Source organism: Littorina saxatilis, unplaced genomic scaffold, assembly GCF_037325665.1.
Source record: "Littorina saxatilis isolate snail1 unplaced genomic scaffold, US_GU_Lsax_2.0 scaffold_365, whole genome shotgun sequence".
Taxonomy (NCBI): Eukaryota; Metazoa; Mollusca; class Gastropoda; order Littorinimorpha; family Littorinidae; genus Littorina; species Littorina saxatilis.
This window is the reverse complement of record NW_027127047.1, coordinates 52,832-69,094: the sequence shown is the minus strand read 5'-3', so window position 1 is coordinate 69,094 and position 16,263 is coordinate 52,832. Positions and strand designations below refer to the sequence as shown.

Sequence of the window (16,263 nt, the reverse complement as noted above, 5' to 3'; positions counted from 1 at the left end):
TTATTGTGAAGTTCTTACGATTGGTTGCGAGTGCTTGCGAATGTCTACTGATCATTGCGAATGCATAGGAATCCATATACACATTTCTTGCGTATTTCTTGCGAGTTTATTACGAATCTTGCGAATGGCCTTGCGAGTTCTTGCAAACACTTTACGAATAATTGCAGTCACTCGCAAGCATTCGTAAGGCTTTCGCAACATTCTTATGAATTGGCAAGAAATGGTCAAAACATTCCTGAGAAATTCGTAATGAATTCGCAACCATTCGCAAGATGTTGGCAAAATGTGCACAAAACAACAACATTACGAGCGCTACGCATATCTTTACGATGATTACGAATGGTTTGCGAATACTTACGAGTACGTTGCGAAACATTCAGAATATGACTTCCTTGCGAATATTAGGAGCATGTTGCTAATGTTCGCAAAAAGAGACGAATGGTGGCGAATGGTTAAGAACATTTACGAATGCCTTGCGACCATGTCCCGATTATTACGAGTTATTGGCGACATCTATTCGCAAGGGCAATTCGCCAGAGTGTAAGAGCAACATTACGAACAATGCGAATTGCATACTCGTTTTATTCGTAAAATGCTGCAAACGCAAGCACTCGCAACACTCGCAAGGCCACTCGCAACGTTCGTAATAGATCCGTATATGGATTCGTATACAATCGCAATGATCGGTAGACATTCGCAAGCAGTCGCAACCATTCGTATGACATTCACAAGGATTCGTAAGCCTTCGATTTTTCTCTGTTTTTTCCTGTCCATTCGTCTCTTTTTTGGCCGAATGCAACATTTTCATATTCGTAAGGATATTCGGCACAGTGTAAGACAGGCTTCAGATATCTAAAAGGTGTTTTGCAAATCGTAGATACAACACATTCTTTGATAACCATGCAACATTCGCCAAATAAATCAACTTTCAAATATGTCTCTGATGCTGTCCCTTAATGAGCACTCTGTTGGGCAAGGACCTGAGAACATATGCAACATAACAAAAACATACAAACAACTGAAAAAGTCGGTCTGACTAAAGACTATGCGACCTCCAACTAAAGCATGTGCATGAAATAGTGTTGTTGTTGTTGTTCTAATATATTTACAGTATTTTCTCACGTTGTACCAAGTTTAAAGTCAACAAGTCAAAAATAAGGGAGTAATGAAGCATTTTCGGAGAGCTATCAAGCGTTTGCCTTCGAAAGTGCATCATAACTCCCTTAGTTTTGATTTATATAACTTAAAAGTGACTTTGATTTGAGGTCGCGTGTGCGGGTTAACAATGCGAACAGGGTCGGATGCAGAAATCCGATGCTTTCACTTTCGCTCGATAACTCTTCAAAATGCTTCATAACTCCCATATGTTGTATTTATATAACCCAAAACTTGGTACAAAGTCAGATAATGTTCTGAAGATATAAAATTAATATATTAACATACTTTGGCTGGAGGTCGCACACGGTCGCGCGTGCGGTCGCGTGTGGTCGCGTAGTCTTTAGTCAGAACTGAACAAGTAGCCTGCAAGCGAGCTAAAACCTACAAAATGTTAACAGAAGCAATGGAAACAGAGAACACAGAGAGAGACACGACAAGACAAGACACATTATATATTAACGAGGGTAATGGCGTAAGCAAACAGGTGCTTATTTTTCCATCAAGCCCTTTTCCATGAGAGGGACTTATCTAATCATAAAAAGAAGTCATCAGAACAAACAAACAGACAACTAACCAACACAATGATACATAGAGACGAACATTCAACGTTATTGTCAAGGGCATAATTGAAACTGATGTTACAAGCAAGCAACGTAGAGAGAGAGAGAGAGAGAGAGAGAGAGAGAGAGAGAGAGAGAGAGAGAGAGAGAGAGAGAGAGAGAGAGAGAGAGAAAGAGAGAGAGATAGAGAGAGAGAGAGATAGAGAGAGAGAGAGAGAGAGAGAGAGAAAGAGAGAGAGAGAGAGAGAGAGAGAGAGAGAGAGAGAGAGAGAGAGAGAGAGAGAGAGAGAGAGAGAGAGAGAGAGAGAGAGAGAGAGAGAGAGAGAGAGAGCGTGCTGCGTCGTACCAGATTTACACTCGTTGATATTTTCAGATATTTAAAAGCTCGTTTTTGCTAGCAGTGCAACTCGTGTATAGTTGATACGACACAGCAAGCCATTTAGTTTTCGAGTTGGAGGAAGCATTTCGCATTCCCCGGCATTAACATAAGACAGTAATGAAAAAGGAAAGAGAAGAAGAAAATGAACTCGAAACAGAAAGTTAAGCAGCCAGGTCGTAACATCTGAAACGCCATATTCTGTGATTAGTCACACAATAATCACCACGTTAATTTGCTTTTAGTTATGCTGAAATCAGCCAGGAAGGGCCATCGCTTGATATCCTGTGTTGGAAAACAGATCTAAGAAGGTACTCAATTATACATTATAAAATGTGTCCATAATTAACCTCATGATTATCCAAAAGGAAACAAAGTTTGAAAAGAACAGGACACATAACGCGAACGGCATATTCGTGTAATTCTACAGGCTGCCTGTACATGACGAATTTGGTTTAAATAGCCGTTGTTTTCAATGGAGTTGTCTGCGGATTGTTTACGCTTTACTGTCAGATTCACACCCCGTTGTCAGGCAACTTTCCTGCTCAGATCATGTTCTGATGACGAAGCAATCGCTCGGTCGTGAAACTCAATCCTACTAAGAGATAAATACCAGCAGGAAAAATGTGACCCTCCACCACGGAATAAGTCGCATGTCACCTTGGCATGATTTCTTTATTTTTACATGTTCTTAAAGAGTTTTTTTATGCTCTATTCAGTGGTGAAAACCGTTTTTAGAAAATTTGTTCGAGTTATACGCCTGTGACTAAGGTGACCCTCACACTGATACCTGACACCCCCCGGGCGGCGTATATTACGCCTAGCGCAGAACCGCGCGAGGTGACATCCGACTCACTTATTGGTGGAGGGTCACGAATATAAGCAGAACGATTCAGACACTGGCATAATCAAAATGCGCACACATCCAAAGACACGTGCAGAAACAATAAAGAACAAAACAAAAGAAAACAAACAGACACACGGACGCAAGTACGAATCCCCTCACAGAATACCAACTGCTACCAACACGCTGTCATGATAAATAATACCACCCTCACCACCACCAATTTTGACAACTCCATTTACTTAACCGCCATTAGCGCTACCGACTTTACAATTGCCATATTTGCCACTGCTATTACCACCACCAAATTACCAACACTACCAACAATGCTAGCATTACCACAACTAGTGTTTTAAACACCAGCTTTACTATCAGGAATATTACTACCACCTCCATATTTGATATTATCATAGTATTAGCTTTTGACAAAACTAAAGTAGAAGAATGTTCTCATCCGTGGCCAGGTCTGTGGTGATGCGTCGAATGGGTTTGACGGAAATAACTTTGCCTTTAAACAAGAACGACTTTAGATCGTCAAGAAATATAAGAGCGGTACCAGGAAAAGTGACATAGCAAAGTGCGTTACATGAGATGCGCGTTATTTTCAAAAGAGCGGATAATCTTTCTCTCCTGCCATACACATCCGTTTTGCTTTCTCGTTTTATACAACGAGATTGTGTTGTGTTCCTTTTTTTTTCGATGCCTCTGCATTCCAGATGCAAAAACAATGTACAAATATAACATTTCCCTACTAGCCTAGTGTTCTAACGAAAGGTATTTGATTTTCATCACACTCTCTCTCTCTTTCTCTCTCTCTCTCTCTCTCTCTCTCTCTCTCTCTCTCTCTCTCTCTCTCTCTCTCTCTCTCTCTCTCTCTCTCTCTCTCCCATTCTCTCTCTCTCTCTCTCTCTCTCTCTCTCTCCCATTCTCTCTCTCTCTTTCTGTCTCTCTCTCTCTCTCTCACACACACACACACACACACACACACACACGCACACACACATACAGACACACATAAACACACACACGCACCCGCACACACATGCACGCACCCACACACACACACACACACACACACACACGCACACACACATGTACACACGCTCGCACGCACGCAAGCACACACACACACACACACACACACACACACACACACACACACACACACACACACACACACACACACATACATACACACACAGACAAAGCTCTAGATATTTAGCATGCTTCAAGTGTAACAGAACAGAGGGAACTCGTACATTTTCTTTACATAAATCGTTTATCTCACACGTGTTATTCTGAAGATCGTTTAAACACAATCTTATTTCTAACTCAGGAAAACTCGATGTTCTGTAGGGCATGTCTGACGCCTAAAGAGTGTTTTTGTGAGGACGCGCTCATATTACATCCGGCACACATGGATAATGTTTTAGCAAAAAAAGGTCGGGTGGTAGTGAAATATGGTGGATAACTAAGACCTAGGTATCTAATTTAATGTAACGGAAAAGGTTTATTTCGGGCAATGTGTGTTGAAAATATGCATACAAACAGCATGAACGTTTACATGCACGCAGAAATCGTTCCAGTACTCGCAGATGAACGGACCTGCGGTTAAATGTAATTGTGATGTCGAACAAATGTTTATTGATACAACTTGTGTTTAACAGTATATACTGTGCTTTACAGAGTGGCTCGTGTTTAAGAGAGTAAGCAAGAGAACATGTATTCAAGAAACCCCATGGGTGTACATGCAAATACAAATAACACTACTACGTATGTAAACTCATTCCGTTGAATTATTTTTTTTCTCATAAGTATGGATTTCATGTCAAACAAATAGCAATTCCCGGAGTAAGGCTCAATTCATTTATACATAGCATTGCGGGAAAAACAAAACAATTAAGTAGAAGTGCAACGCCAAGGCACTGTATACCCCCAGAGCGAAAGGCGAATCTCTCTCTCTCTCTCTCTCTCCCTCTCTCTCTCTCTCTCTCTCTCTCTCTCTCTCTCTCTCTCTCTCTCTCTCTCTCTCTCTCTCTCTCTCTCTCTCTCTCTCTCTCTCTCTCTCTCTCTCTCTCTCTCTCTCTCTCTCTCTCTCTCTCTCTCTCTCTCTCTCTCTCTCTCTCTCTCTCTCTCTCTCTCTCTCTCTCTCTCTCTCTCTCTCTGAACCCTGACAGCTTCGTCAGACAATCATCATAATGTGTCTATGTCTCAACATAATCTGTGTGGAATTACATTCTGTCCAAGATACCATCTGAATACAGGTAACCGTATTGTTACAAGGACAAACCACACCTAGTAAATACACAATATAATAGCAGCTACGCTTGCATGGCTTGTTAAATTACTTATTCGCGATTGAACAGTTTAACACGTTTAACTGCAGAAAACAAACATTGTTGGTGTAAATAACACATACATAATTTGTTTACCAACACGCTTAAACGCGAACACATTGGAATCAAAATCAACTCTTTTGGGTGTGTTGCATTGGTACCAAACAGCTCTGCGTTCTATAGTTATGTTAGATGATCATAGGTTGAAGTTTCCTCCAACTGTTCCCGTCGAGAAAATGTCAAGTGGCGGTATTCGTCAGCGGTTCCAGTTGTCTTCATGATCCCCTCTGCTCTGTTTTGCACTGACTGCACATTCGTGTAGTATCCTTGTTGTTGGGCGTGTCTGTGTTGTGGTATGTGTTGGGGTCGGGACGCTGCAAGTTTACGTTACTGCTGTCTTTCTTTGCTGCATGGCTGTCCTGAAATACAATGTATACGGTAAAGATAATTTGATATGGCTACGATTATTTCATAGTGTGGAGATTCATCATCATACTGAATGAATCCCATAATAATTTCTCTTGATTAGTATTATTGTTACCTATTTGGTGCTCATTTAGAACATGGTTACTTTAGTTTGATTTGCCTTAGGGATATACGTAATTGTGTGTCCCCTTCAGACACTCTGCCACGGCAGATATAGTGTTAAAAGACTCCATTATCACTGTTATTTTTATTTATATGAATAATATATTTAAGTTTCAATTAAAAGTCTCTGCACTTGCTCACTATTGTACAAAACACCCCCATAAAAAAACTATGATTGTCATTGTATGTTCACAAACGCACCTGATCAGTGGGTAAGGGAGGTGACTCTTCCACGTTCATGTACACGTTGGTGACAGAGTTGTTCTTCTTGGAGTCAGACACACATTCGGAGTTAACAGCGTCTGGACAATAATGCATCATTTTGTTCTCTGTTTTGTACATGTATTTGTGTGTGCGTGTGTGTGTATGTCTGTGTGTGTGTGTGGGTGTGTGTGGGTGTGTGTGTGTGTGTGTGTGTGTGTGGGTGGGTGTATGTGTGTGGGTGTATGTGTGTGTGTGTGTGTGTGTGTGTGTGTGTGTGTGTGTGTGTGTGTGTTGTGTTGTATTGTGTGTGCTTGTACTTCTGTCTGTTTGTTTGACTGTCTGTTTCTAAGTGTGCGTGACACACACACACACACACACACACATTCTTACACACACACACACACACACACACACACACACACACACATAGATATATACACACACACACACACACCCACACACACACACACACACACACACACACACCCATCAACTCACACAGACTAACCACACACACACACACACACACACACACACACACACATACACGCATACAGGAATAAAACAGTGTGTGCATGGTTTGTTATATTACTAAGTTTGACAAATGAAAACACATGCTCATATTTACCTAAGATGAACTTGAATAAAAGCTACTCCAGAGTCAGCGATGTACCAAACATGAATCATATTTACAATATTCTCTCGACGGTTCTTTCCCTTTTCAATATCGTCTTCTTTTGGATACCCTTAAGGCTGGAGTATACACCTGAGGCCATATTTCAAAGTGGTTAGGCAGTTTTAAAGGTTTGTTTTTTATGTTAGTTCAGTGTTTTGTTTGTCAGGAAAAAACAAAATGAATAGAGCTCGTCGCGCAACATTTTGAGATAACGACTAAAGTTTGAGCATAGGTATGAGATTTTTTCACGCAAACCCTACTGAAGAATGTGTGATATTGTATTGTGAATATGTTAACAAAAAAACAATCAGATGATCACAAACTGAAGAAGAGAAATAGGGAAGCAAAATAGAACATCAAACATAGTGTTTTTACTGGTGAATTTGGAGAAAAAACCCCATATGTATCCATTTTTGAAGCCCAATTTGAAGCATGGAACACAGTCAAACATAAATTAAAAGGGTTATAGTGGTTACAGTGTTCAGAAATAGTGTTAAATAACAAGTTGAGTTATCCCTCTTCACAAATTTTAAAAGAAATACACCTCTTGTCGCGCAAAATTTTGAACTGTGATGCTTTTACTACCCCCACCCCCTACCCATTTTTCAGAAAAGAGTGCATATTATCTTCCAAATAGACAAGCTAGGTAGTCAGATGATCAAAACTTAAGAACAGAAATAGGGAAGCAAAATAGAACATGCAACATTGTGATTTAACTGGTGAATTCAGAAAAAAACACTTTTTTACTCATTTTATTAGCTGAATTTAAAGCTTGGAAGACAGAAATAAATAAATTAAAAGTGAAAAACTGGTTACAGTGTTCAGAAATAGTGTTAGATACCAAGTTGAGTTATCCCTCTTCATCACAGTTAAAAGAAACGCACCTCTTGTCGCGCAAAATCTTGAACTGTGATGCTTTTACTACCCCCTACCCATTCTTCAGAAAAGAGTGCATATTATCTTCCAAATAGAAAGGCAAGGTAATCAGATGATCAAAAACTTCAGAACAGAAATAGGGAAGCAAAAAAGGAACACCAAACAGTGATTTAACTGGTGAATTCAGAGAAAAAAAACCACTTTTATTTACTCATTTTATAAGCTGAATTTAAAGCTTGGAAGACAGAAAAAAAAATTAAAAGTGCTAAAGTGGTTACAGTGTTCAGAAATAGTGTTAGATACCAAGTTGAGTTATCCCTCTTCATCACAGTTAAAAGAAACACACCTCTTGTCGCGCAAAATCTTGAACTGTGATGCTTTTACCTCCCCCACCCCCTACCCATTTTTCAGAAAGAGTGCATATTATCTTCCAAATAGGAAAGCATGGTAATCAGATGATCAAAAACTTCAGAAGAAATAGGGAAGCAAAATAGAACATCCAACATAGTAATTTAACTGTTGAATTCAGAAAAAACACACTTTTTTTCTCAATTTTGAAGCTGAATTAGAAGTTTGGAAGGCAGAAACAAAAATTAAAAGAGCTAAAGTGGTTACTGTGTTTAGAAATAGTGTTTGATACCAAGTTGAGTTTTCGCTTTTTATCACAGTTAAAAGAAACACACCTCTTGTCGCGCACAATCTTGAACTGTGATCCTTTTACTATCCCCGCCCCCTACCCATTTGAACACAAAAGAGTGCATATTCTCTTCAAATTAGAAAAAAAAAATTAAGCAACTGGACATTTTTAGAATACATCTGTTTCTGTCAGTCCAAGGATTGCTTAGTCCATTAAAAACAAACAGACTAGGATTTAGTGCACCCCTTTTAAGAAAAAGTTAACATGATAATTGATATACAGGCTTTTTTTTATGCAATTACTACTGAAGATTCCAGACCAGGTAAAACAATCATTTTATATCCTTTGTCACATTTTTTAAAGTTTTGTTATCAATCTATCTATAGCGAGTCTTGTCTCTTTGTGTCAATTAGTTATTTCCAAGAATTGTATCCTGGCAAAAAAAAATCCCTACCTGCCTACCCTATTTTGTTTACCCATGTTATTAGAAACAGACAATTTATTTGTATTGGCCTAAAGATCTTGAAACATTTGTTTTAATAGAGAAATTACAAGTACAGCCCTTAGCTGTGTCACTCGAATTTCTTTGTCAGGCTGAAACTTAGCTGTTGCGTTAAAGTCTGCTGTGTGTGTCTGGGTCCAAAGCAACTATCACATTCTCATCTACACACTCACGTTACTCACACAAGTATACAATTCTACCCACAGAGGCGTTCGGGTATGGGGGTCTCGAACTCGGGCGAATCACACCACAAAATACAAAGTATAACGTACACATATTTTTCTATTGAACCAAAAAGCAAATTAAATCTTGAATAAATCAATCAAGCAAAACGTCCACACAATGACACACTCCCTCTCGGTTCACACTGCGCTCTGGGCGTGCACACTTGGCAGCACGTATACCGTTCCGACGCCGTTTGTCTTCCTGCAAGTCCAGCACAGGCACACGATTGTCCAAGAATCACAATAATCCTCGTGAATGTCACAGCAGGCATAGTAAGGTTACGTAGAAAAGTCCAAAAGGGTGCGTTAATGGTGGTAATCCGGCACACACACACAGACACACACACACACACACACTGACACGCGCACACACACACACACACACACACACACACACACACACACACGCACACACACACACACACACTCCGGTTTGGTAAGTTACCTGATAAATGTGGTTCTCAACTCACAAGACCAATTTGTCATCTTCCAGTGTGAAATTCAGATCTGCCCCAAGTACGTGCAATAAAATGTAGAAGCGATAATCTGAAAAATATCTTCGCGTGAACGCTGCCACGTTGTCATCAGTCCGATCTCTTTTATCCAGAGCAGGGATGAACACACTTTTTCATCAGCAGTTTGTTATGTTTATCCGCAGACTGCTTTCCATTACTTGTCGTCTGTTTTAGATTGACTCGTAGGGTTCTTCAGCCAGGCAAGAAGTGCTTGTTTACTGACACGTTCTCACGCACGACATGTCGTAAATGCAAGTTCTAACGATTGTTTTTTATTGCACTGATAGAGAATGTCGATAGTTGTAAACTTCTGCCATTTCCTAATGTTTATTTCATTATTTTGCATACGGATATGGCTAATAAGTGGATAATCTGTTACGACACGAAACGCGTTCTAAATCCGGGAAGGGAGGCTACTCCAGCGTACTTTCAGGTGTATCCTACAGCCTTAAGCATTATCTTGGCTCATGCTAATAGCACTAAGCATTAAGCATCACACAAAGCGTGACGAGTATTACAATTTGTATGATTTGATCTTACGTTGAAAACAAAACAAATCTGCTGAAGGACAACAAGAAATACAACGAAAACAACACTGCGCTGAAAGTAAACACATGCCTCTCTATCTACAACTTGATGTTTGTGCTTGGAAAAAAGAAGTGTCATTTCAATTCAAGGACACATGATGAACAGAGCAAGTCTCAGCAACTAAAAGCATTGTAAACTGTTCTTGTATAATTGGTTTGTCAAACAAACGTGCAAGCAAGCGGACAAGCTATCATACACGCAAACAAACAAGAAAGAAACAAAAGAGCAAAACACTGACTTAAAACTTAAAACGATTTGCATGTATTTGTTGTATACATAGAACAGATGTGGAATGCTTACAGTATTGGCGTTCAATGCTTTCAGATGTGTTGATGATTATTGAATCGCTTGATCAAAAGGTTTAGATTTTCACACGGGCAAAATTCAATACATAGCAATATATATAGATATACAATGAAGTGCAATATCGTATGACACAAATGAAATATGCAATACCATGCAAAACCATACAATACATTGGAACATATTACCAAGTTATTGCTTGATGTTTATGTTAATGACAACCATACATGTGTATTTCACAAGACACGGGTTCTAGACACCCGCAAGATGATTATAAGTGGGGTTTTCGTCCAACTGTTCCGGTCGAGCCAATTGCAAGTGGTGATATTCGTCATCGGTTTCTGCTGTCTTCGTCACCCCTTCTCCGTCGTTTAGCTCTAGCTGCACATTTGTGTAGTCTCCTTGGTGTTGGGTCGTCTCTGTGTTGTGATATGGGTTCAGGTCAGGATCGTGCAAGTCTTCGTTACCGCTGGCTTTCTTTGTTGCCTGGGTGTCCTGAAATACAACGAACAAGGTAACACACTGACACACACGCACGCACGTTCTGATGGAGATTCATCATTATATTGAATGCATGTCATAATAATTTCTCTATTTTAGTTGTTGCTAAGTCAGGATAACGTATTGGATTGGTTTTAAACATAAAAAACATACTTGCTTTTCTGCTTATTACTTGCTTTCTTGTCCCATTTTGAAAGTATATCTATCACAGCTGATGCATGTTCGAATAATTATTCTGTTCTCTTTTAAAAGTCTCTGCACTCTTTAGGGAAGAGGTGGCACGGAAATTTGATCTAAAATCATCCCATGACAAGATTTGGGTTGTCAGCATATTTAGGTACTTTGAACACCCTAGAATAGCTGCATGATATTTATGTTGTCATTTCATCCTCTTTGTATCAATGAAGTGATGATTTGCAAAGTGAGTAAATGCTAAACATCTGCAAAATTGGTGACAAATCGATGCTTTCAATGAATTTGTCAGATTTATTGCATGCGACCGTACTCCACGGGTTGGATACACTATGATGTCATTAGACAATGACTGTGTATAAATCCAGCATGAATAGAGTTAATCACAACAGACCTGATCAGGGCGAAGGGGAGGTGACTCGTCCACGTTCATGTACACATTAGTGACAGAGTTGTCTTCCTTGTTGTCAGACACACATTCAGTGTAAACTGCGCCTGAAAACAAAAAGTCTCTTTTTTGAGTGCGTATGTTTTCGTTCACTGATTTGTGTATGTGTGGTGTTAGTATGTGCGCTTCTTTACGGAATACATTCCCTGTGCATGCGTGTGTATGTTTTTGTCAGAAGCATCTGGGAGCATGTGATGTTTCTCCGCCCGGCATTTCATGATGTGATACGTTTGTGTTTACATTACTCTCTCGTCTAAACTTCGAGGTGATACTGGCTGAAGAATGTGTAACAGCTCCACAATGTGTTCTGCCAACAATTCACCAGTCATCTAATGTAGCAATACATATTGTTTTGATTTTTTTTCTCAGACAGTTTCTGTCTCACCCCTTCCTTTAAAAGTGTGTGTTCGGTTTATGTATCTGCCTTTTGTTGTTGCCTGACTACATTACACACAATGTACACATACGAACAAAACACACACGGAGCTAGCTTTATTCCTTACGAATAGTATAAAGGCTTTCTCTACCTTGCTCTTCTGGCGATGGTCCTCCCTTATCTCCCGTGTCTGCATGCTTCTGTGTCTGCCCTCCCTTGGTGAGTTGTTTGACATCATGGGCTTTTCCTGGTTTGTCTTTGTTATCCTCAGACTTTTCTTTCTTCCCCTTGTTGACCTGCGCGTACACGTGGTTTTGAGCACCATCTGACCCGGGTCCTTGAGGGTCGACAGCAGGGTTGGCTAATGATAGGGGGGCCAGAGAGTTCTGTGGGCTGTGTCTTGGAAGAGCTGGGTCGTCTGCGCGTTGATATAATTCGTTAATGTGTTCTTCAAATTCTGAAAAAAAGAAAAACAGTATGTGTACAACAATAAAAGGTGTGCTCTCTTTATCTCAATATACCCCTTACCCTTCCCTGTCGTTAACATGCACAATATTCAATTGCAATTAAGTGCTTGTTAACGATAAGCGTCCTTAATGTTTTCGTTATCAACCCGACTTGTTGAAGTTGATATGATTTTCTGAAAACAGTCCACACTTAGCATATTAAAGATCAACAAGGAAGGACACACATCATGGTGGTAGGGTGAGGGTGCTGGCTTATATTACAACAAATCAAAACACAAAACACACAAAAACATGCCACTTTAAAGTGAAACCCCCTACATAACAGTTACTACCTAAACACAACGGTAACTAACAGACACCTTTAGATCACTTAAAATGCGCGGCTTAACATAATTTGTTTCCTAACTTTCTTAAGACAACTTGGACATGAAAACATCAAAGAACAATAAACATGACACTGATATTTGTCATTGTAAATGTTAGAATCTTAAACGAAATGAGGCAGAGCGTTGTTAAGATATTAATAAACCAATGGGAAGTAATCGCTCTTTATGCATACGACATGTGTAATATAGTAAGCGAGAGTTTAAGCGATTACTTCCCTTTGGTTATTTGATAATTATGGTAAATGCTTTCAAGAAATTGTATCGTGTTTAGCTGGTCGTGGATTTTGAAGTAGGTGTGAGCAAGCACACATCACAGTTATAGCCATTACAGTGAGTGTATGTGTCTAAACAGTATGTTAAAACAGCAGATACTTGGTTATTGGGTGTTGAAGTCACGACGTTAATCCTAGTGAAGACAATGGTGATTGTTTATAAACAAAAGAAACTAACACCAGTTAACCACAAGAAAACATATTGATGGGGAAGACAGATGGAGGGTTAGACAAGAAACATAATAGACGAAGTAGAAGAAGATAACGCGAATGAAAGCTTACCACCCTCAAGAGGCATTGTATCCCGCCTTTCTCCTGTTGCTTCTCTTTTAGACCCTGGAATAGCAATGTCACATACATTACTGAGGTACATGTCCCCGCTATACACATAATCAGTGTTCGGACTATATTGCCGGTATAATAGCATGTACGATCGTTAAACAAGCAGCCTCTGCGCAACACGCAATACTCAATGTTAACATGCACATCACACTTTCGTATTGTATTTAATTATATTTAAAATAGCAGGTACAAAAGTCAAGGGAAAGCTACTTTCCCAGTACATTTTAAGAAAATGTAATTACACATTGACATGTTATATTATTTCTCTTTTGTGTTAATGCCCTAGCTGCAACTGTGCTTTCGCATGGTTGGACATTTACACGTTTGACAGTTGTCCCCTCCATTTAGGCAGCCACACTACTTTTTCAGGAAATACATGCTTGGTATTGTTCATGTCACTTTTTGAGCGTATTAATTTTGGTTGCGTGCGTGTGTGCACAGACGAAATGGGATACTGCAATAGCAGGTGATCCCGGAGATCGGGGAAATATGCGCCCTTCACTGTACCAGGCGTGGCCTTGATTTACATGGAAAGCTGACCTCTTATCCACTAGACTCTTGCGCATGTCAACACATAGGTGATTATCTCAAACGCTTTCTTCTTTTAACTTTTTTTTTCTCAGACCATTTCTGCATTAGCGTTTCATTAAAAAAAAAAATAACCTCACTTATGCGTGACGACCACAGCAATGGCAATGGATATACTACTGCGCACTTAAACAGCTAGATGTGATTATCGCACACAATTTCTTGTCCAAGCTATTTCAGCATTAACATGTTATTTAAAAAAAATATAAAATTAAAACTCACTTCTACGTTTGAGGATCACGACGATGAAAATGGCAATGGCGACAATGACGACAAATCCAACAACGCTTCCTGCCACGGCTGCCACTGGCAATCCAGTAGCTCGTTCTTGGTTCAAGTCAAGAGCTTATCGACAGAAAGAAGTATGCTATGTTCAGATTCTTTTATGTTTACTTGCTCGAGCATGGTGTTTGGAAATGCTTAATTTTCCTTTGTATAGACTGTTTTAATAAAACCAAAGAGTATCTGTTCATATCTCTTGGACCGAAGGAGTTGATAGGGCAGGTATAATTGTTCAATGGTATATGAGTGGTGCGTGTGTGTGTGTGTGTGTGTGTGTGTGTGTGTATGTGTGTGTGTGTGTGTATGTCTGTCTGTGTTTGTGTGTGTGTGTGTATGTGTGTGTGTGTGCGTGCGTGCGTGCGTGCGTGTGTGCGTGCGTGCGTGTCGGTGTGTTACTGCGTGCGTGCGTGCGTGCGTGCGTGCGTGTGTGTCAGTGTGTAAGTGTATTTGCGTGCGTGAGTACGTGCGCTCGAGCTTGTGTGTGTGTGGGTGTGTGTATGTGAGTGCGTGCGTGTGTGTCAATGTGTTAGTGCGTGCGTGCATGCATGTGTGTGTGTCAGTGTGTAAGTGTACCTGTGTGTGTGTGTGTGTTTTGTTTCACTTACGGTTCACTATAACAGAGTAGTTGAGCGTCTCAAACTCCTCATCGTGTGGTCCCCATAGTGAATGGCACACATGCACACCACCTTGGGTCTGTTGGATGTCGGGTAGTTCCAGGACAGCAGGACCTGCGTTGTTTGTCCACACAACTCTTCCAGACGGATACCCCTGAGTATCGTCTTTGCTTTTGCAAGTGCATGTCACATGACTTCCTTCCGTAACGGACAACAAACATGTAGACTCGTCTAAGATCAGTGAACCTGGTTCCTCTGCCCACAAGATCACAATAAGGAGGCTATTCAGGGTGAAAACTATACAGTAGAACGACTTTTACATAAAACACATTATTGAAAAGAGACCATCATTTGTTCGGTACAAACACACTCAAGGTTTGGTTTTGATAAAGCATGATACCCACGACAAGCTCACCGTCAAGTATATACAATCAGCAACAGAGACACAAGCCGCAGCTATGAATGAAATAATAATTAATTCAAGACAACAGAAAATGTTAACATTTGCCAGGGAACAATCACTTACCTACAGTAACGGTAGCAGCAAGGAACGGCCTTCCATCTGGCAGTATCTTCACAAAGATATCATTGCTCCCCACCATGTAAGGACTCAGTGTTGTGTTTAGGTGACACGAAACATTGAGGTACGCTTTGCCTGTGTCACTGTTGTTGTAGGGCGTGAAAGCCGCTGCTGATGATGCAAGATGGTGCAACTGCAAGAAACAGTTAAGACAGAATGACTGGATAGCTGTTGGGAATATTGCGGGTCACTTGACGCTCTTGAGAACGGTTTTATTTACTGGCTTGCGATCCATCACTCAACCTGTATTTGTTCAACCAACTTTTAACTATTCTGATATTCATCCATTCAGCCAGTCGACCATATGATCGAACACAACCATCCAGACAACCAAGTAATTAGCAATTATGTATGTTCCTAACATTGCCCTGCCAACAAGGTAAGCTGACTGACTAACCTAAATTATCTTAACGATACAATTAGAAATGACGTACCTCGTTGTTGACCGAGTTAGACCACAAACAGGTGATATTGTCAGAAGCAGGCACTTTGGACACTGTTACACTTCCTGTCACGGTCCAGTTGTCATGGAGTGTTATGTTTGCCTCTTCAAGATCTAAATACAATGACAATGCAAAGCTGTATACACTTTCTTGACATGCCAAGTCAAAGTCATGACATGAATCGGCGCTTATTTTAATATAACATATTCAATTTGCTTAAGTCAAACGTATATCCCGTTCAACGAGAACAATATCATGTAGAGGTTTGATATTCGATGACGAAACACATATTTGAGCAAAAGGGAAGAAAGAACAAAAACTAAAATAGCAACATTTACAAGCAAACATACATGCAACGTTTTGTTGAAAACATGCACATTTTTAT

At 40.1% G+C, this 16,263-nt stretch overlaps 1 protein-coding gene across 1 annotated transcript in view; it reads right to left on the bottom strand.

Annotated features, from left to right (window-relative positions):
- Positions 1 to 6,640: 6,640 nt before the first annotated feature.
- LOC138955511 (uncharacterized) overlaps positions 6,641 to 16,263 on the bottom strand; it is a 10,156-nt gene continuing 533 nt past the window's right edge. The window contains exons 2-9 of the mRNA XM_070327100.1: positions 15,870 to 15,991; positions 15,382 to 15,568; positions 14,847 to 15,110; positions 14,182 to 14,304; positions 13,312 to 13,365; positions 12,056 to 12,361; positions 11,475 to 11,575; positions 6,641 to 10,882 (exon numbers count right to left, since the gene is read on the bottom strand). Of these exons, the coding sequence (XP_070183201.1) occupies positions 10,640 to 10,882; positions 11,475 to 11,575; positions 12,056 to 12,361; positions 13,312 to 13,365; positions 14,182 to 14,304; positions 14,847 to 15,110; positions 15,382 to 15,457 (1,167 nt within the window). The 5' untranslated portion in view covers positions 15,458 to 15,568; positions 15,870 to 15,991 and the 3' untranslated portion in view covers positions 6,641 to 10,639. The remainder of the gene's footprint in view (positions 10,883 to 11,474; positions 11,576 to 12,055; positions 12,362 to 13,311; positions 13,366 to 14,181; positions 14,305 to 14,846; positions 15,111 to 15,381; positions 15,569 to 15,869; positions 15,992 to 16,263) is intronic.